A 21,890-nucleotide genomic window follows, 5' to 3' on the forward strand; every position below is an offset into this window, starting at 1 on the left:
GGAGACGCTCCAGACAGCGGTGGGATACCAACCAGACTGTCGCCCGACATACGGCCAACAACCGGGAGTGATGGTCTCGTATACCTTTCCTTTTCATATCAGAACCCCTTTGGTTGTCATCCGCGGCATGCTTACAAGACAGCAATACGTCGACTGTATTCTATGTCCCGTTTTGTTGCCCTTCGTGCCAAACCATGTTGGGCTTACATTTCAGCAAGATAATTCCCGCCCGCTCACGGCTTCCGTGCTTTCAAACCTTGCCTTGGTCAGCAAGGTCGCCGGATCTCTCCTCAATTGAGAACGTTTAGAGCATCTCGAGATGTTTACGATCTAACATGCCCTTGGACAGAACTCGACACGATACCCCGCAGGCGTACATCCAACAACTCAATCAATGCCAAGCCGAATAGTTGATTGCGTAGGGTCCAGAGGTGCACCAACGCGTTACTGACTTGCTCAATTTGTGAGGCTCTTTTTCTCGAATAAGTCATCCAATATTTCTGAAATTGTAATCATTTGTTTGTCTGTATATGTACATCACATCTACCGATTTCCGTTCCTTTCGGATAATTGCTTCGTGGTGCATCTTTTTTTGTCCTAGAGTCTATAACGGAGAAACCTCGCTACTAGCGAAGATCGAACTGAAATATAAATTTCAAGAAAATAAAACCTGAACTTTCTAAAGTGTCGCTGTACTGTTATGACATCTAATACGCTTTACATGCAAACTCATTCATGCAGTACGTTTTGTCTTGAAGTGAGATCGATGCCGTGCTCTAAACAAAAGGCAACTCAGCCACTGATTGTGACAGGCGCAACACATATGAAGAACAAACTTACGAAGGTCGTTTCTCATTAAATGTAACTGAAAATGGCATGTATCGTTGTGCTAACAACATACTTATGAAGGCCAGATATTGGACTCTCATTCGGAATGAGCAGGAGAAGCGACTCACTACTAAAATAACATCTAGTTCTTTGCCGGCCGGGGTGGCCGAGCGGTTTTAGGCGCTTCAGTCCGGAACCACGCGACCGCTGCGGTCGCAGGTTCGAATCCTGCCTCGGGCATGGGTGTGTGTGATGTCCTTAGGTTAGTTAGGTTTAAGCAGTTCTAAGTTGTAGGGGACTGATGACCTCAGAAGTTAAGTCCCATAGTGCTCAGAGCCATTTGAACCATTTTTTTTTTCTAGTGCTTTCCCAAGACTTTTGTTCACTCGATACATTTATTTTCTTACTACAGAATGCTCTGTTATCTAGATACTAAGATAAAAGGTGTATTTCATACACATTAAAATTACACCTACGCAAAAAAGGAACAAGGCTATTCGCATCCGTCTTCGTTTGGAATTACAATGAGGTGACAAAAAATCGTGGTACAGGGATATGCACATATAATGATGACGGTAGTATCGCGTACACAAGGTATAAAACGACAGTACATTGGAGGAGCTGCCATTTGCACTCAGATGATTCACGTGAAAAGCTTTCCGGCGTGATTATGGTCGCACAGACTTTGAATGCGGAATGGTAGTTTGATCAAGACGGAAGGGCATTCAATTTTGGAAATTGTTAGGGAATTTTCGAGACTCACTGTGTCAAGAGTGTGCCGAAAATACTACTCTTCAGACACTACCTCTCACCACGAACAACACACTGGCCGACGGCCTCTACTTAACGACCGAAAGAGTGGCGTTTGCGTAGAGTTGTCAGTGCTAACAGGCAAGCAACACTGCTTGAAATAAACGCAGAAATCAATGTCAGGCGTACGAAGAATGTAACCGTTAGGACAGTGTGGCGAATTTTGGCGTTAATGGACTATGGAGCAGACGAGGAACGAGTGGCTTTGCTAACAGCACGACATCGCCTGCAGCGCCTCTCCTGGGCTCGTGACTACGTCGCGGGGCCCTGGATGACTGGAAAACCGTGGCCTGGTCAGAGGGGTACCGATTTCAGTTGGTAAGAGCTGCTGATAGGGTTCGAGTATGACACAGACCCCACCAAGCCATGGACACAAGTTGTCAACATGGCACTGTGTAAACTGACGGTAGCTCCATGATGGTGTGGGATGTGTTTGCATGGAATGGACTCGGTCCTCTGGTTCATCTGGAGCGATTATTGGTTCAAATGGCTCTGAGCACTATGGGACTTAACATCTGTGGTCATCAGTCCCCTAGAACTTAGAACTACTTAAACCTAACTAACCTAAGGACATCACACACATCCATGCCCGAGGCAGGATTCGAACCTGCGACCGTAGCGGTCACGCGGTTCCAGACTGAAGTGCCTAGAACCGCTCGGCCACACCGGCCGGCGAGAGCGATTATTGACTGGAAACAATTTTTTTTTAATTTGTGGTAAAGTCTTATGGGGCCAAATTGCTGAGGTCATTGGTCCCTAAGCTTACGCACTAGTTAAACTAACTTACGCTAAGGACAACACACACACCCATGCCCGAGGAGGATTCGAACCTCCGACGGGTGGAGCCGCGCAGAACGTGACAAAACGCCTTAGACCGCGCTGCTATCCCGCGGGAAACAATTATGTTCAGATACTTAAGACCATTTGTAGCCGTTCGTGGACCTCATGTTCCGAAACAACGATGTCATGTCACTGGGGCACAACTGTTCGCGATTGGTTTGAAAAACATTCTGGACAATTCGAGCCAACGATTTGGCCACCTAGATCGTCCAACTTGAGTCCCACCAAACATGTGTGGGAAAAAATCGGGAGGCCAGATCGGGCACAATATCCTGCAGTGGAAACACTTTCGCAGTTATGGACGCCTATAGAAGCAGAATAGCTCATTATTTCCACAGTGGACTTCCAACGACGTGTTCAATCCATGCGGCGTCTAGCTGCTGCAATACGCCGGGCAAAAGGAGGTCCGACACCATATAAGGCGATATCCCATGACTTTTGTCACCTCAGTGTATATGACATGTCTTTCAGAGTTACAAAATTTTGTGTCACACGATTTGCACTGGTATTTGCATATGGTACTATTCAGAGTGATTCGTTTTTCCGGATAGGACCCCGCGGTGGTAGAGAAGAGGAGGCTAAGTGCAGGCAACGGATTCCACCCTCTCCCGCCGGCCGCGGTGGCCGAGCGGTTAGAGGCGCTCAGTCCGGAACCGCGCGACTGCTACGCTCGCAGGTTCGAATCCTGCCTCGGGCATGGATGTGTGTGATGTCCTTAGGTTAGTTAGGTTTAAGTAGTTCTAAGTTCTGGGGGACTAATGACCACAGTTGTTAAGTCCCATAGTGCTCAGAGCCATTTTGAACCACCCTCTCCCATTTCCTCTCTCTCTCTCTCTCTCTCTCTCTTTCTTTCTTTCTTTCATCGCATCTATTAGACAAACACACCACAAGAAGTCTACTGGTACATATACGGTCTCCTGCACGGGGCAGATACACTTAAGACACAACACTCACTCTACGCGAAGGGAAGGCGACGTTTTACACTAGGAAGGAAAAACTTTCTAATCAGAATGCTGAATAACCTCTGAGGGCCTCAGCCACCCGTGTTATCAACGTCGTATGAATTTGCTCGTTGTTCGCACAGCCTCATTTCTCCGTATTCGTTTTGTGATAGCTTGTAGCATCCTTGCACTCTCAAAACTTCGACAGCTACTGTGGTTGAAAACATGATGTGCTCTATTTTCCGGAGTAATCTCTTCGTGTATGCGGCCAACGTTCAACCGCCTCAAGTCCTGCTTGTACGCATGACTGGCAACATGTAGTGCAACTCATCGACTTTACACTTTTAGCACATTTAGATATACGCATAATTTGAGTGAAACATAATTATTCTACCTCTAAGTTGAAATTAATTCCAGCCCCCATTTCTATCCAAGAATTTCGTGACGTTTCTCTTAGTTGTAAGGCAAATGACGGAACTGGAGACACTTTCCGAAACTATACGCTTGTTCCATTCATACCTCACTGGAATCTGGATGTAAAGAGCAATGTTCCAAGACTGCCCGCTTTTTCGACTTGGGCGGAAAATTAAACATAGAAATAAAAACATAGTAAAGCAGCACACGTGTTAGCAGAAGTCACCAAATTTATAACGTCTGCCGTATTTCGGCCATACGTAGTATGTTCGTTTCGATGAGGGTATTAGTCTGTCGTGCTGTGCTGTGAAATGAAAGCAGCGGACTCAGTTGGATACTTAGGGCAAATGGATGGTGAAACAGTCGATATTTTTGTCCTTGGTAGGCAAGGAGTACAAATTTATAGGGAACAAGGAAAACTAGATATTTTATTTTCCGTTTTTAATGTATAAATTATGGCAATGTTGCTCAGTAGGTAACTGTCGAACTGCAAATCGTAACATGTGGGTTTCTTTTTCAGTCACTTATCGCATCTTTTACGCTTGGTAGTGATATATAGATCTGAACGTAAAAGGCTAGTTACTGCGTGGTTCGGAGTCCACGTTACACTATAGGTCGCCCTATAATTGGCAGCGTAAGTCACTTCAGAGGTAAGAGGGGGCGACAGCATGCCACCCCCTACAAGATCATGTCTGATAAAATTCCAATTCTTTATCAGAATGGACTGTAAGTGTTGGACGATAAAGTTTAGTTCGGAAATGAGTCAATATCGCTCCGGACACACACACACACACACACACACACACACACACACACACACACACACACACACACACTCACCTATCCACCCACCCACCCGCACACACACACTCACACACACACTCAAACTCACACACACACACACACACACACACACACACACACACACACCAGTGAGCCTAAATTCTGGGGAGGCCAGGAAACATTTTGGAAAATCCCCTTTCCTTCCCTTTGGATGTACATACGGGTATATCTAGGATTCCTAACGACCTCTACCACAACCACTACTAATAAGAAGGCGACGACGACGACGACTATCACTACTTCTACTACTGATGATAATAATAATAACAATAATAATAATAATGATACTTTTATTTACAAATGAACTGATAGAGCGGGCGTTTCACTAAAACTATTTAAATCGACAATATTCTTTCTTTCCGAATCTTTCAGTGACATCGTCATACCATGTTCTCGACTTTCAAGTGTTTGCAGTATTAGTTTTTCAGTTGAGGTACAAGCAAGAGCTGATCAGCGATACTGGGCCATAATGTCCCTTTGATACGTTTTTACGCGCTTTGGAGAAGAAAAACTCCTTGCGACTTAAGCACTTGACGTAGAAATGATAGAAATTAGACAAAATAGTTTGAAAACTTGTGGAAGAATTTGGTCCACTTCATTCTCAATAATTCTTTTGATAACCTCTCCAAAAGTGATGTATTTATATGTTTCCTTATGCTGGGAAGAAAATACAGCCTTCAGTTCTACACGCAACTGCGAGCGACTGAAGGACGCACCGTACTTTTGCAATAATGAATCCGTACCGTCTACAGGGAAATGCTGACAATAATTAATGAGTAGTATCGCCTAATTTAAGAAAGAGCAGTTTATTACAATGTGAAAATCTTGTTTCCAGTTGTGTTACAACAATATTATCTAATAACTCGAAGTACAACTGTTCGTGTTATGACATCAGTGGATTGCCAATGTATTCATCCGTCATTTCAGCTCTATTCAATGAAGTCCCAGCTTGCGATTTAGACGAGCGTTTCGTCGAATTTAAGAAGTCTATCCCTTTATCTTCATTTATTATTGCATCATGAGACGGCATTGTTGCAAAACTCTGAATTATTGTTTTTTTTCTGAAGAATGCCTTTAAAAATGTGCTATGAGAAGCAGAGAAAAGGAAAACAAAGTCAAAGTCCAGGAGTCTATTTTTGAAACCACAGGTTTCCCTTTTGGTCGTTGCACTAGACTCTGGACAGTCAATCATTTAATTTAAAGCCTCATTTAGACCAGGACGGTTTTCGTGAATGGCAGATATTGTTCTGGCGTTACAGTTCCCTCTCGTTTCACTGTTCGAAGGAATCTGTTTACCAACAATACTGTCGATAATTGCAGTGCGATTGTAAATCCGCTGGCAGAAAGCAGTGATAACCTGAAGCGTGGAGAAAAAATTCTTATTGGTTTTGTGCAAGAACAGCTCTACTGCAAAAGTATATCTAAGTAATTTCAAAAACAGTGAGTTAAAAAAGCTTTGGGAAGTGGGGGAGGGAGATAATTTCATGGACATTAGCTTGCACTTCATTTAATTCTCTTGCCAGAACAGAGCCACCATTATAGGTTTGGACCACCGGTTTCTTCTTCGTATCATAATTAAAAAATACGCCACTCAGTACAGTGAATAAAGCAGTAGCCGTTCTAGCTTCGCTAACATCATGAGAACCAAAGAAATGTTTTTAAATGTCGCCGTTGGAGTCCACTAGTCCCACAACAACGAAGGAAGCACTGTGACTTTTCTGAAACTTCTGTCGCTTCATAAACAACACAGATATGAAACAAGGTTCTATCCAAATCTGAATGTATGTATTCACACAAATCTCCTGATTTATACATTCAATCAGTTCGTTCTGTACGGTTTTTGAAAATTGCCAGAAACAGCCCTTTTTTTCTAGTATGCTTTCAGATCTTCGTTTCTCTTTAGCGCACGTTTAAAATGGCTGTGAAATTTCCGGGATTTAGGGAATCTTCTGTCTGAAAGCAGCCTCATACTTACACAAGAGACTTCTGGCGTCAATTAGAATTTTCTTGGGGTCTCTGTTGGCTTTCACTTCATTGTTGTGTCTGTTTTTCATCAGTTTTTAATGTTCATTAAGTAGCTCTTAAATACTAAACACTTGTTTGCATGGTACTTTGTGTGAAATAAAATTACTTGCATGATCTTTAGAAGAAATGTGCCGCACTAAACCTCTAGACAGATTCTTCAGATTGTCGAAACCTTAAGTGGACCATACAGCTTTTCTTGCGCTTAAAAGCAAACATGGGTAGCTGAATAATTTTCCCTTTGTTCAAATGGATCAAATGGCTCTGAGCACTATGGGACTTAACTTCTGAGGTCATCAGTCCCCTAGAACTTAGAACTACTGAAACCTAACTAACTTAAGGACATCACACACATCCATGCCCGAGGCAGGATTCGAACCTGCGACCGTAGCGGTCGCACGGTTCCAGACTGTAGCGCCTAGCACCGCTCGGCCACCCCGGCCGGCTTTTCCCTTTGTTGGGCTAGCACATAACCACTTGTGCTGCTCATAGCATGAACTATGGAAGGCTCGTATTTTATAACTTATCTTTCTGAAAAAGGTGTAACGCCGATATTGGACGTCCTTTCTTCAAAATTTCACGTCGTTCAATTTCACACCTCCTTGAAAATGACAGCTCCTGCAACGTAGTAATTATGTACTCACTCGAAAGAGTTACATCAGTACTTATGCGAGGTAGAGTTTATCCATATTCACTGCGTGCGGAATAACTGCAGGACACGGGGCAACTAACGTAAGACAAACGTAGAGAGGCGGCACGGCAGCAACTGGTCTCCCGTCCTCGGAAGCACACAGCAACGACACCCTGTATCCCCTCTGTTCCTAGTAGTGACGTCATGGTTACCACGGCAACCGAGCGTTTACAGACGATCTGAAATATACTTGGCCTTCTCGCCAAATGCTTCGCTCCTTCGTGTGCCTTCGGTTACGGTGAAATGAACGGTAAAGCTTTCGCACTTTGACTTGCTCTTTAGTGCGGGCGGTTTAGAGGGAATCACGCCCGCTGACACAAGTGGATAAAGGTTTATTGTAAAAATAATTATTGCTGCTACTACTACCAATTCTACCACATAAATGTGAAGAGGCCCGACCTCCGTTATCTCCTCTGATCAACCGCCGCCACTGACACACACACACACACACACACACACACACACACACACACACACACCTCGTTCGGCTGAGCTCGACACTCGCTGTATTCAGTCCTGCAGAACTTGCTCGCGTCACAACTTCCCTGGCGCAATGTGGAATTATCTCAACAGTTACACTAACTTCCATGTAGACAACTGATAGTTTTTGTTCACCTTTTCATTTATCATATCGTTACCCGTGTTTTTTTCCTTAGATCTAAACACCAGATGCCTGATATACTAGATTTTTCTTTGTCTGATAATCACTGTTATGCAAATATGTTGTCTTGTAGTGTAATAAAATGGAATAAGATAGTGACAAAGGCAGTTGAATGTAGTCGAAGTAAATCAAGAGATGCTGAGGGAATCAGATTAGTAAGTGAGACACTGGAAGTAGTAGATGATTTTTGTTATTTGTGGAGAAAAATAACTGATGATGGTTCACGTAGGGAAAAATAAAGTACAGGCTAGGAATAGCAACAAAAATGCCTGAAAAAGAGGACTTTGTTAACGTCTAATATAAATTTAAGTGTCAGGCTGCCTTTTCTGAAGGTGTTTGTCAGAAGTGAGGCCTTGTATGGAAGTGAAACGTGGACGATAGGAAAATCAGACGGGAAGAATATAGAAGCTTTTGAGATATGGTGCTATAGAAGAATGCTGAAGATCAGATGGTTAGATCGAATAATATGCGAGGATAGTCTTCTTCTTAACTGTCACTATGACCTGGGAGACCATTTGCGTTTTCTACATTCCTCCACCAGTCATTTCCGTTCCTTGCTTCTCGTGGTCCATTCTCCTTTTCTCAGGCGAGTCGCCTCCGTATCCCTACTGATATCATCCTCCCAACTTATCCGTGGCCTTCCTCACCCCCTTCTGCCTTCCACGGATCCTGAGAATGATATCTGTGGTAGTCTTTCCTCTTCCATCCTTATTAGGTCTCTAGCCCATAACAGATCTTCCTCTCTTTATCCTTCGGGCAATTTCAGCTTGCGAGTATATATCAGCCAGTTCCTGGTCGTTTAATATCCTCCATTCCTGTCACTGGGCGTCCCTCTCGGGGCCATATATTTTCCTTTCTGTAGACAGTCCTCACCAATGTATTTTTTTGGGCGAGCGGAGATGTAACCCTCCACACAACCCCCACCTGGTGGACCATCAGCATTATGTTTGGCTGCCCGTCCTAGAGGCGTTTCCTTCTCCACAGCTTTTGACCCACCCCTGGCCATGAGAAGATACTGAATAGAACTGGGGGAAAAAGAAGTGATACAACTTGACTAAAAGAAGGGATGGATTGATAGGATACATCCTGAGGCATCAAGGTATTGTCAGTGTAGCAATAAAAGTGTGGGGGATAAAAATTGTAGAGAATCGTAGAAGGAGATGAAAGCTCGAATATAGCAAAGCAGTTTCAAATGTAAGTCGGTTGTGGTAGTTATACAGAGATAAAGAGTCTTGCACAGGATGAACTAGCATGGACAGCTGCATCAAATTAGTCTTCGGATTGAAGACCACAACAAGAACAACACTGGTAAAAAGTTTCGGTGATGCTGAGCTACAATCATACAGTACATTTGAAGCATTACACCGACATTTGATTGTATATATCTGTATATTTCCAGTGCACCATCTAGATTTCGTCTTTCACGCCACTTTCGAGTACAATGATCTTAGAACATTAACGTATTTTGCTGTGTACTGTGCAGAATGACGTATGTACAGATCAACACATTTACTTAACATGATATGAATGGTATAAAATTAACGTCTTGTAGTAGCGTAGCACATTACCGTACAAGCACATTATGTCAGGGAAAATCAGCCCAAAGCAGGTGAACAGGTGTTTACCTGCCTTGGGCTGATTGTCCATGTATGATGTGACTGTAGGATAATGTGTAGCATTCCTACAAGACATTAATTTTGTACCATTTATATAGCAGAATACATGAATGGCCATCGTACTCGATAAGGGCGTGAAAGCCTAAATCTATGATATTCCAGCCGGAACATAACGTCATTTTGACACAATATTTGGGCGGCCCCCCTGGCCGCCGTCTTCAGCTGAGTAAACCGTCGCAATAACTCGCCGGAACTGAAATCAAACATACCGCGGCGACTCCTTTATACACAGTCTGCAAGGTCTCGCGCGTCCCCTAACATAACTGCCCTCTGCCACCGGTGGTGAAAAGCCGCGGAAACTATAAATCGATATCGAACACTACTGACAGCTTTCTACGACCGAAACAAACATCGTTGTTTTTTAATGACAAACAAAATAGAGTTCCAACTCTTTCTTAAAGGATACCCCTTATCTCTGTTTATAATATTGCCAGGTAGCCGGATTTCAATAGCATAATTCACTAAACATTCCCACTTGTGTATCATCGTACACCATTTTATGTCCTTCAGTTAGACAATGTTCCGCAACCGCAGATTTTTCTGGCTGAAGTAAACGCGAGTGGTGATGGTGCTCCAAGCATTGATCCTCGACCTACGAATCGTTTTTCGAATATATGCTTTCCCGCAATGGCAGGGAATTTTGTAGACACCGGGCTTCCTCAAACCGAAATCATCCTTCACTGAGCCCAACAAAAAAATGGTTTCAAATGGCTCTGAGCACTATGGGACTTAACATCTGAGGTCATCAGTCCCCTAGAACTTAGAACTACTTAAACCTAACTAACCTAAGGACATCACACACATCCAGGCCCGAGACAGGATTCGAACCTGCGACCGTAGCGGTCGCGCGGTTCCAGACTGAAGCGCCTAGAACCGCTCGGCTACACTGGCCGGCGAGCCCAACAAAGCTCTAGACTTAGCTGGCGGACGGAATACGCTTTTAATATCAAATCTCGTTAAAGTTCTTCCTATTTTTGAAAAGATGCTTCTACATCTATATATCTACATCTGCATATATATTTCGCTAGCCACCAAGCGGTGTGTGGCGGAGGACACTATTCGAGCCAGTCATATTTCCCCCTGCCCCCCACCCCTTTCTGTTCCGCTCGCGGATCGCGCGAGGGAAAAACGACTGTCTGAACGCCTCAGTACCAGCTTTAATTTCCCTTATCTTGAATGGTGATTATTTCGCGATATTAAAGTTGGTGGTGATAATATATGCTCTACGTTCTCGGCGAAGATCGGATTTTGGAATTTAGTGAGCAGCCCCTTCCGTTTAGTGCGTCGTCTATCTGCAAGTGTGAACCACTTCAAACTTTCTATGAGATTTGTAGCGCTCTCGCGATGGCTAAATGTACCAGTTACCAATCTTGCCGCTCTTTTTTGGATCTTCTCAATCTCTTGGATCAGACCCAACTGGTAAGGGTCTCAAAAATGGTTCAAATGGCTCTGAGCACTATGGGACTCAACTGCTGAGGTCATTAGTCCCCTAGAACTTACAACTAGTTAAACCTAGGTAACCTAAGGACATCACAAACATCCATGCCCGAGGCAGGATTCGAACCTGCGACCGTAGCGGTCTTGCGGTTCCAGACTGCAGCGCCTTTAACCGCACGGCCACTTCGGCCGGCTAGGTAAGGGTCTCATACAGACGAACAATACTCTAAGGCTGGACGAACTAAAGTATTGAAAGCAATTTCCTCTGATGAAGGACTGCGTCTCTTCAGGATTCTACAAATGAACCGCAATTTAGAGTTCGCCTTACCATTTACTTGTGTAATCAGATCGTTGCATTTTAGATCATTTCGAATAGTCACACCCAGATACTTGACTGATGTTACTGCTTCCAAAGACTGGGCATTTATTTTGCACTCGTGCATTAATTGGGATTTTCGCTTTGTTATACCCAGTGGTTTACACTTACTAATATTGAGAGATAACTTCCAGTCATTAAACTACGCGAAATGTAGGAATACCACCGATTTGCTTGTATGGTCTGTTGGTTCCCGCGAAGATCCAATCTGTAGAGCACGACCGATCTGATTGTCGGTATAATCAGTCTGCTTGAACACAGCTTTTAAATGATCCAGTTCTTGTGTCAAACTATCTGAATCTGAGATGGCGCAAGCTCTTTTTACCAATATACGTAGGACCCCATTGCGTTGATACGATGGATTACAACTTGATGCGTGAAGATATCAATCAGCATGCGTGGGCTTACGACAAACACTGTGTCCCAGTGCCCCACCATTCCTCCTGCAGACCAAGGCATCTGAAAACGGAAGTCTTCCATTTTTTCAACTTCCATTGTGAACTTAATATTGGGATTCTGACAATTAAAATTATCTAGGAAACGATCCAGAGCCTCCCTCTCATGTGGCCATACCATAAACGCATCGTCGACTTATCTCCAAACGGAGCCACAGCCTAAATCTAGAATGTACACGGGAAATGTAGTCAAACAGCGGTTTAAAAACAGTGGTGTCTAGTACATTCAGTGTATTTCTATTGTCGGGAACACAGATAATTTTTTTTATTATTATTATTACCCGGTTACGGGTTCCCAAGCTGCAGATGGTGGCCCACAAAGATTGTATATACCTCGAGAGAAACAATGATATGATTTGTGTTTGCAGGAGCGACCGTGGTGCTAGCATGCCGAGACGAGCAGAAGGCGGAAACAGCGGCGGAGGACCTTCGGAAGCGGTTGCAGAGCTGTGAGGGGGCGGGGCAGGTGCACGTCCAGAGGCTGGACCTCGCATCTCTCACTTCAGTTCGCGCCTGCGCACGACGGCTCCTGGAGCAGCACCCTAAAATACACCTGCTCATCAACAACGCCGGTAACAACAACACTCTCTTTGATGTATGCCGCAGTAAGATGATATTACCATAGGTTGACTTCTGGAGGAGGCCGATGGATGACAACTTGATGTATGAAGATATCCGTCTGTATGCGTGGAATTACGATAAACACTGTGTCCTATTGTCCCATCATCCCTCCTTTAGACCAATACATCTAAAAACGGAAGTTTTCCATCCTTTTCAACTTCCATCGTGAACTACAGCACACGTAAAAGATTATTTTACTTTAGTAAAACTCTTTAAGAAAGAATAGTTAATTTATGTGCAATCCTTGTCCACATGAAAGACAGTATACAGGGTGATTCTTACTAACGTTTAAAAAACCCCGAAGCTACATAGATGACGACACTATATGAAATAAAATCGTCGTAACTTCTGAACGGTTTTGCGCTAGGACGCTGAAGCTCCACGGTTGGCCGCGGTGCATGATGGGAATTAGTATGCGCATGCGTGCGCACCTTGTTGTCGGCCATTTGTACACGAAAATGTCACGAGGATACAGCGTACCTGAGCGTATAGCGCTTATGAAGGCCTACTACGCGAGCAATACCAACCCAACTCCGGCTCAAAGGAAGTTTGCGACCGAGTTCAAGCTGAAGACAACCGGTCCAAGTGTGCTAACAATCAAGAGTTTGATTCGCAAGTTTGAGAGAACGTGTAGTGTTCGTGATGACAGTGGTGGCAATGTCAGCCCTCCAAAAAGGATGAAAACGTCTAAAAATATCGAGAAGACACGTGCTGTGTTTCAAACCAGCCCCAGGAAATCGATCAGACGAGCTGGACAACAGGTGGGAATCAACTGGGAGACACTGCGACGAATTGTCGTTGAAGTGAACTCTGCGGCTGGTCCCGGCGGAGGTTCGAGTCCTCCCTCGGGCACGGGTTTGTGTGTGTCCTTAGGATAATTTAGGTTAAGTAATGTGTAAGCTTAGGGACTGATGACCTTAGCAGTTAAGTCCCGTAAGATTTCACACCCATTTGAACTTTCTTTTGTCGTTGAAGATCTGTATCTCTTCCCATACAAAATTCGAACCCATCTGCTATTAAGTTCCAGGGCCATGTAACAGCGGCTGTGTTTCACCAACAGTTTTGTTCACGGAATTGACGAACAGGATTTTGACGTGAATATGGTTTGGTTTAGCGACGAAGCCTACTTTCATTTGGATGAGTTCGTCAATAAGAAAAATTGGCGCATTTGAGGGACTGAGAATCCGTATTTCGCGATCAAGAAGTATCTTCACCCTCAACGGGTGACGGTGTGGTGTGCAATGTCCAGTCACGGAATAATCGGTGTGATATTCCTCGATGGCACGGTGACTTCCGAACAGTGCGTGAGAAACTTCCTGGCAGATTAAAACTGTGTGCCGGACCGAGACTCGAACTCGGGACCTTTGCCTTTCGCGAGCAAGTACTCTACCATGTAGAGCATCTACATCTACGTGGATATTCTGCAAATCACAGCCGCCCGGGGTTGGCAGCCGGTTCTAGGCGCTACAGTCTGGAACCGCGGGACCGCTGCGGTCGTAGGTTCCAGTCCTGCCTCGGGCATGGATGTGTGTGTTGTCCTTAGGTTAGTTAGGTTTAAGTAGTTCTAAGTTCTAGGGGACTGATGGTCTCAGCAGTTAAGTCCCATAGTGCTCAGAGCCACACAGCAGTACTCCAAGAGCGGATGGACAAGTGTAGTGTAAGCAGTCGCTTTAGTAGCTCTGTTGCATCTTTTAAGTGTTCTGCCGATAAAATGCAGTCTTTGGTTCGCCTTCCCCAGGAGATTTTCTATTCCTAGGCATTGAGGTATCTTATGTAAATCGTTGCGCAATTTGTCAGAATAAATACACCAAATAGCTGCTTATAGTAGTAATCTTTATTTACGACAGATTATTTCAGCTTAATCGCCATTTTCAAGTACTTGTAATTACAATTTTTGGGAGAATAGGTATGGATGCTGTGGTGCGCGTACTGTAAGGCCTTCGGTACACACACCATCAGATTATTTGACTTGTCGCTTTAACGAAGTAGGCGAGTGTCAGCGATATGTCTCGTGGTCTTATCGTGGTGTGTTTATCTTCTGCCGTTAGGTCAGACAATAGAAATGCCACTTGCACGCTTAGAGTAGCAGATTGACGGTAACCAACATTAAACAGTACTTGATTAATTTTCAGACACATTTATTAAAATAATAACAAGAATAAAAATTACTTAACTTGGTTCTGGATGCTATTTACAATTGACAATCTGAAGTTCCTTTGGTATTGGTTCGTTAATCTTATTCTCACATATATCTCTGATACTTGACAAAAGTGTCTATACATTTATCTTCATGGCTATGTACAGGAGTATGGTAACCTTATTAGGCGCAGACTGAAACTTGACTATAGACTGGTACAGAGAAATGTAGAACTCATACAGCCTGGTGCAGACAAATGCAGACTGACTAATCGGAGGTCTGTACACTCGTAGTGCCGAGACGGACGAACGCTGCGCCTGCGCTGTTGTGCTTAGCAGGGCGAGCTGTAGTGGGAAAGTTGTGTTCGCGCTGACTATGCGGAACTACACTCCTGGAAATGGAAAAAAGAACACATTGACACCGGTGTGTCAGACCCACCATACTTGCTCCGGACACTGCGAGAGGGCTGTACAAGCAATGATCACACGCACGGCACAGCGGACACTCCAGGAACCGCGGTGTTGGCCGTCGAATGGCGCTAGCTGCGCAGCATTTGTGCACCGCCGCCGTCAGTGTCAGCCAGTTTGCCGTGGCATACGGAGCTCCATCGCAGTCTTTAACACTGGTAGCATGCCGCGACAGCGTGGACGTGAACCGTATGTGCAGTTGACGGACTTTGAGCGAGGGCGTATAGTGGGCATGCGGGAGGCCGGGTGGACATACCGCCGAATTGCTCAACACGTGGGGCGTGAGGTCTCCACAGTACATCGGTGTTGTCGCCAGTGGTCGGCGGAAGGTGCACGTGCCCGTCGACCTGGGACCGGACCGCAGCGACGCACGGATGCACGCCAAGACCGTAGGATCCTACGCAGTGCCGTAGGGGACCGCACCGCCACTTCCCAGCAAATTAGGGACACTGTTGCTCCTGGGGTATCGGCGAGGACCATTCGCAACCGTCTCCATGAAGCTGGGCTACGGTCCCGCACACCGTTAGGCCATCTTCCGCTCACGCCCCAACATCGTGCAGCCCGCCTCCAGTGGTGTCGCGACAGGCGTGAATGGAGGGACGAATGGAGACCTGTCGTCTTCAGTGATGAGAGTCGCTTCTGCCTTGGTGCCAATGATGGTCGCATGCGTGTTTGGCGCCGTGCAGGTGAGCGCCACAATCAGGACTGCATACGACCGAGGCACACAGGGCCAACACCCGGCATCATGGTGTGGGGAGAGATCTCCTACACTGGCCGTACACCACCGGTGATCGTCGAGGGGACACTGAATAGTGCACGGTACATCCAAACCGTCATCGAACCCATCGTTCTACCATTCCTAGACCGGCAAGGGAACTTGCTGTTCCAACAGGACAATGCACGTCCGCATGTATCCCGTGCCACCCAACGTGCTCTAGAAGGTGTAAGTCAACTACCCTGGCCACAAGATCTCCGGATCTGTCCCCCATTGAGCATGTTTGGGACTGGATGAAGCGTCGTCTCACGCGGTCTGCACGTCCAGCACGAACGCTGGTCCAACTGAGGCGCCAGGTGGAAATGGCATGGCAAGCCGTTCCACAGGACTACATCCAGCATCTCTACGATCGTCTCCATGGGAGAATAGCAGCCTGCATTGCTGCGAAAGGTGGATATACACTGTACTAGTGCCGACATTGTGCATGCTCTGTTGCCTGTGTCTATGTGCCTGTGGTTCTGTCAGTGTGATGATGTGATGTATCTGACCCCAGGAATGTGTCAATAAAGTTTCCCCTTCCTGGGACAATGAATTCACGGTGTTCTTATTTCAATTTCCAGGAGTGTATGTACACAACAGATACCAATTGCAGGTACTTGAAAATGGCAACTATGCCAAAACAGCCTGCCGTAACTAAAGATTACTTATTATAAGCAGCTGTTTGGTGTATCTACTCTAACAATCATGCTGTTACCAGACATATACTACACTGCTGGCCCTAAAGAAGAAAAATTGTTTCGCAATTTGTTTATAACTTATGATGACTTACTAGACAGTAAACGACAGTATCATCCGTAAACAACGTAAGACGGCTGCTCAGATTGTCTCCTAAATCGTTTACATAGATATGCAACAGATCATTTATGTACACAGAAAATAACAGCGGTCCTATCACACTTCCCTGTGGCACTCCTGACGATACCCATCTCCCTGATGAAGACTTGCCGGCGAGGACAACACACTCTTCGAGCCACTCAGATGGCTGTTTGCAGCAGCATAGGTATCCACACGGACAGTGCGACAACGTTTGGAGCACCGAGAACTGCAGCAGGGCGACCATAGTTGCGGCATCCCTTGACGTGGCATCAGAGACCGACTGACCGACAGGGTTGCTTCAGCGAGAACACTGGAGACGGGAGTGCCGCACGTATTTTTTTCATACGAGTCCAAGTTGAGCGTACAGCATTACGGTAGATGTATCCATGTGTGGTGGCTCCGAGGAAAACAAACGTTGCCAGACTGCGTTCGTCATCGTCATATGGGTCTAGGACCTAACGTTAAGCTATGGGGATCATTACGTACTCAAGACGACTGACTACCTCCGGTTCGCACAGCCGATACATGTCAGATTTATTAAGTCCGTGGCTGTGCCATATCTTTTATTTAATGAAATTCTACGATTCCTCCATATTCTAAAAATATATACTTTATGTTAATAACTTGAATACAGCATATTAATGTTCCAACCCACCAGGGTAGCAGAGAGCGTTTACACGCTGCTACCTGGACTCAGGTAGGCGAGCAGGCCCCAGATCGAATCCGCCTGGCGGATTAACGACGAGAGCCAGTGTGCCGGCCGGCCTGGATACGGTTTTTAGGCGGTTTTCCACATCCTGCTAGGAGAATACCGGGCTGATCCCCACGTTCCGCCTGAGTTACACTGCTCGCAGATATCTGAAGACATTCAAACTATTCCACGGATTACACTAGACGCAGACAGTTGGGGTACACAATTTCCTTCCCGGGGGGCACAGGGTGGCGACAAGAAGGGCATCTGGCCACCACTTCAAATTAACATGCCACATCCGGTTAACCAGCAGACCCCGCTAGTCGGGATTAAATGCTAGGAAAGAGAGAGAAAGAGCATATTAATGTTCCACAATAATATTTATTAGTTCTTTATGATCCGGCTTTCGGCTTCTTAGACCATCGTCAGATACCTTAATGTTGAACAGATAGTCCACACAACTTCAGCGAGAATTCATAGCTGTACAAATAATGCTGTACAAAGGTATGTGACATTTTATGACTATATCGACCCAAAACACAAGCATGATGTACTGCCTAAAGAGACACTGAACAAATAAATCTTACATTACAGTATATTCAAATATTAAAACGACGTGAGTTTATGAAACAGAAATGTTCTACAAGTGAACAATGGCACAGGCTACTATGTCATATGGACAAACTGGTGAATGTGATGAACAGACGGAATAAAGGGAGATTATTAGCTAATGGTGAGAGAAATAATAATTGGCTTCTACTTTAATAAGAGTGAGTAATGGAACTGTCTTTGGTCATTAAGGACCAGGTCAGAATTCTCTGATTGGTCTTTATTAATGGCCAGAATTTCAATTAATGTTAGTCTTCTCCTTTTAGTTCCTTTATGGATAACATCACATTTTACATCATTTGAATGAACGTTTCCAATGGTGGCCTTGTAAAGTTGCTGGCTGGCCGGCGGCGGCTTGCTGTGAGGACAGTGGCATCCAGGGAACGAACCCAGGCCCCGGCATCCGGCTGCCTGCGCTTGCTGAGTGGGAAGGAGCTAGTTCGGCCCTTGGCCCTTCAGAGCTGATGCTGATCCATACAGCTGACGGACCCATAGGTTGATGGACGATGGTGATTGCACCAGGCCACGTGGCGGTAGCCAACTCCACAGCTGTCACAGATTCGATGCCTCCTGACGTTTGGGCATTCAGCAATTTATACGTGCCAGGGCCAGGTGTGTTGACATGCAAATATCCAGGCATCCAAGTAGCTCACCTGCTGCAACGCAGCAACGCGCTGGATTGATAACACCGCTGACTGCTGACCGAGTTGTTGTACCAATGTACGGCGACGGGCCACGATGGTGAAATACTGCACCAGATGGTCACTGCCATTAGCGTGATTACTGCGTGGCCTGCGCCAGGCAGCGCCGCTATACTACTATACTGTATACACACAATAAGAAAAAAATCGTTAATTATTATCCCTCTTGATGTTCCAATGTTAATGGCTAGCAGTTTATTATGGTGGTATGACACTGAGGTGTTGGGTGTCATGGGATGCCTCCTAACATCGTGTCGGACCCTCTTTTGCCCGGCGTAACGCAGCAGTTGGATGTGGCACGGACTCAACAAGTCTTTGGAAGTTCCCAACAGAAATAAAGAACCATGCTGCCTCTGCATCCGTCCATAAGAGTGAAAGTGTTGCCGACACAGGATTTGTGCACGAACTGACCTCTTGATTATGTTCCATAAATGTTCGCTGGGATTCATGACGGGCGACCTCGGTGGCCAAATAATTCGCTCGAATTGTCGGAAGTGTTCTTCAAACCAATCGCTAACAACTGTGGCTCAGTGACATGGCGCATTGTCATCCATAAAAATGAAGTCAATGAATGATTGCAGATGGCATCCATGTAGCTAAAATAACAGGCCAGTCAATGATAGGTTCAGTTGGAGCAGAGGACACAGACCATTCCATGTAAAAATAACCCACACCATTATGGAGCCACCACCAGCTTGCACAGTGAATTGTTGACAAACTAGGGGGTTGGCTTGGTGGGGTCTGCGCCACATTCGAACTCTACCATCAGCTCTTACGAACTACAGTCGGGACTCATCTGACCAGACCACTGTTTTCCAGTTGTCTAGGGTCCAACCGATATGGCCACAAGTCCAATATCGGTGTTGCAGGCGATGTCATGCTGTTACCAAAGGCATTCGCGTCGGTCGTCTGCTGCCATAGCCCATTAACGCCAAATTTCGACACACTGTCCTAATGGATACATTCGTCGTGCGTCTCACATTGATTTCTGCGGTTTTTCGCGCAGTTTTGCAGGTCTCTTAGCACTGACAATTCTACACAGACGTCGCTGGTCTCGGTCGTTAAGTGAAGGCCTTCGGCCGATGCGTTGTTCGCAGTGAGAGGTTATGACTGAAATTTGGTATTCTCGACACACTCTTGACACTGTGGACCTCGAAATAATGAATTTCCTAACGATTTCCGAAATAGAACGTGCCATGCGTCTAGCTCGAAATACCATTTCGCGTTCAAAGTCTGTTAACGCCCTTCCTGCGCCCATTATCGCTTCGGAAACCTTTGCATATGGAGAATATGAGTACAAATGACAGCTCGCCAATGTGCTGCCCTTTTATGTTTTGTGTACGGGATACTATCACCATCTGTATAAGTGCACACCGCTATACCATGACTTTTGTCACCTCAGTGTTGTTGCTGTTGTGGTCTTCAGCCCAGAGACTGATTTGATGCAGCTCTCCATGCTACTCTATGCTTTGCAAGCTTCTTCATCTCTCAGTACCTACTGCAACCTACATCCTTCTTAATCTGTTTAGTGTATTCATCTCTTGGTCTCCCTCTACGATTTTTACCCTCCATGCTGCCATCCAATACTAAATTGGTGATCCCTTGATGCCTCAGAATATGTCCTACCAACCGATCCCTTTTTCTAGTCAAGTTATGCCACAAATTTCTCTTCTCCCCAATTCTATTCAAAACCTCCTCATTAGTTATGTGATCTACCCATGTAATCTTTAGCATTCTTCTGTAGCACCACATTTCGAAGGCTTCTATTCTCTTCTTGTCTAAACTATTTATCGACCACGTTTCACTTCCATACATGGGTACACTCCATACAAATAGTTTCAGAAACGACTTCCTGACACTTAAATCTATACTCGATGTTAACAAATTTCTCTTCTTCAGAAACGCTTTCCTTGTCATTTCCAGTCCACATTTTATATCTTCTCTACTTCGACCATCATCAGTTATTTTGCTCCCCAAATAGCAAAACACCTTTACTACTTCAAGTGTCTCATTTCCTAATCCAATTCCCTCAGCATCACCCGACTTAATTCGACTACATTCCATTATCCTCGTTTTGCTTTTGTTGATGTTCTTCTTATACCCTTCTTTCAAGACACTGTCCATTCCGTTCAACTGCTCGTGCAAGTCCTTTGCTGTCTCTGACAGAATTACAATGTCATCGGCGAACCTGAGTTTTTATTTCTTCTCCATGGGTTTTAATTTACTTTACTGCTTGCTCAACATACAGATTGAAAGACATCGGGGATAGGCTACAACCCTGTCTCACTCCCTTCCCAACCACTGCTTCCCTTTCATGCCCCTCGACTCTTATAACTGGCGTCTAGTTTCTGTAAAAATTGTATGTAGCCTTTGCTCGCTGTGTTTTACCCCTGCCATCTTCAGAATGTGAAAGAGAGTATTCCAGTCAGTGTAGACCTAGCATATTTCACAATCCTAATAAAATTTATAACAGAAATCATCTCCTACACTCTTGCCCTCTTCCAGTCACGAACGGAGAATTCGAAAAAAAGTTGTGCGAATGTCTCCATATGCGACCTTGTCTCGCTTTCCTTGCTGGTGTGGTGTTATCACGAGATGTGTGATGCAGGGAGAGGAATAGCTATATAGCTCAGAACGAGTGAAATGGCTCGACGGATTCTCCATTGGGAGGAGAAGGGTTAAAATACCTCGATCTACCATCCAGATTTAAATTTTCCTAAATCTCTTAATGCAAATATCTACATGATTCACTGAAAAACATATGTCCGATTTATATCTCCCATCACAGAATCTGTAACAACCTCGTCGTCTCTTTTCATTCTCTCAGGAGCAGGAAGGGAAAATCCACGTCCGACTATACAGCTTTAGGAAGCCTTAGCTCGAATGAGGCTAATACCGGTACGGTTCCTTTGAAACGGCCACCATCCACTTCCTTCTCCGTCCTAATCATATACGAGCTTGTGCTGTGTCTCTAAAGAGCTCATATCCTACAACGGGTTAAACCATAATTTTCGGCAGTGTATTAGTCCTTCAAACTAGCCAAATACAGTTTCGAGAAAAGACCACCCTCCCCCCCCCC

The 21,890-nt window shown here is 45.2% G+C and overlaps 1 protein-coding gene across 4 annotated transcripts in view; it reads left to right on the top strand.

Annotated features, from left to right (window-relative positions):
- The window catches only part of LOC124721230 (retinol dehydrogenase 13-like), a 218,733-nt gene that overhangs the window by 79,254 nt on the left and 117,589 nt on the right, over positions 1 to 21,890 (top strand). For all 4 annotated transcript variants that reach the window (XM_047246088.1, XM_047246086.1, XM_047246087.1 and 1 more), the window contains exon 3: positions 12,363 to 12,566. In XM_047246088.1, coding sequence (XP_047102044.1) covers positions 12,363 to 12,566 — 204 coding nt within the window. The remainder of the gene's footprint in view (positions 1 to 12,362; positions 12,567 to 21,890) is intronic.

The sequence above is a fragment of the Schistocerca piceifrons genome, chromosome X, assembly GCF_021461385.2.
Source record: "Schistocerca piceifrons isolate TAMUIC-IGC-003096 chromosome X, iqSchPice1.1, whole genome shotgun sequence".
NCBI classification, from domain to species: domain Eukaryota; kingdom Metazoa; phylum Arthropoda; class Insecta; order Orthoptera; family Acrididae; genus Schistocerca; species Schistocerca piceifrons.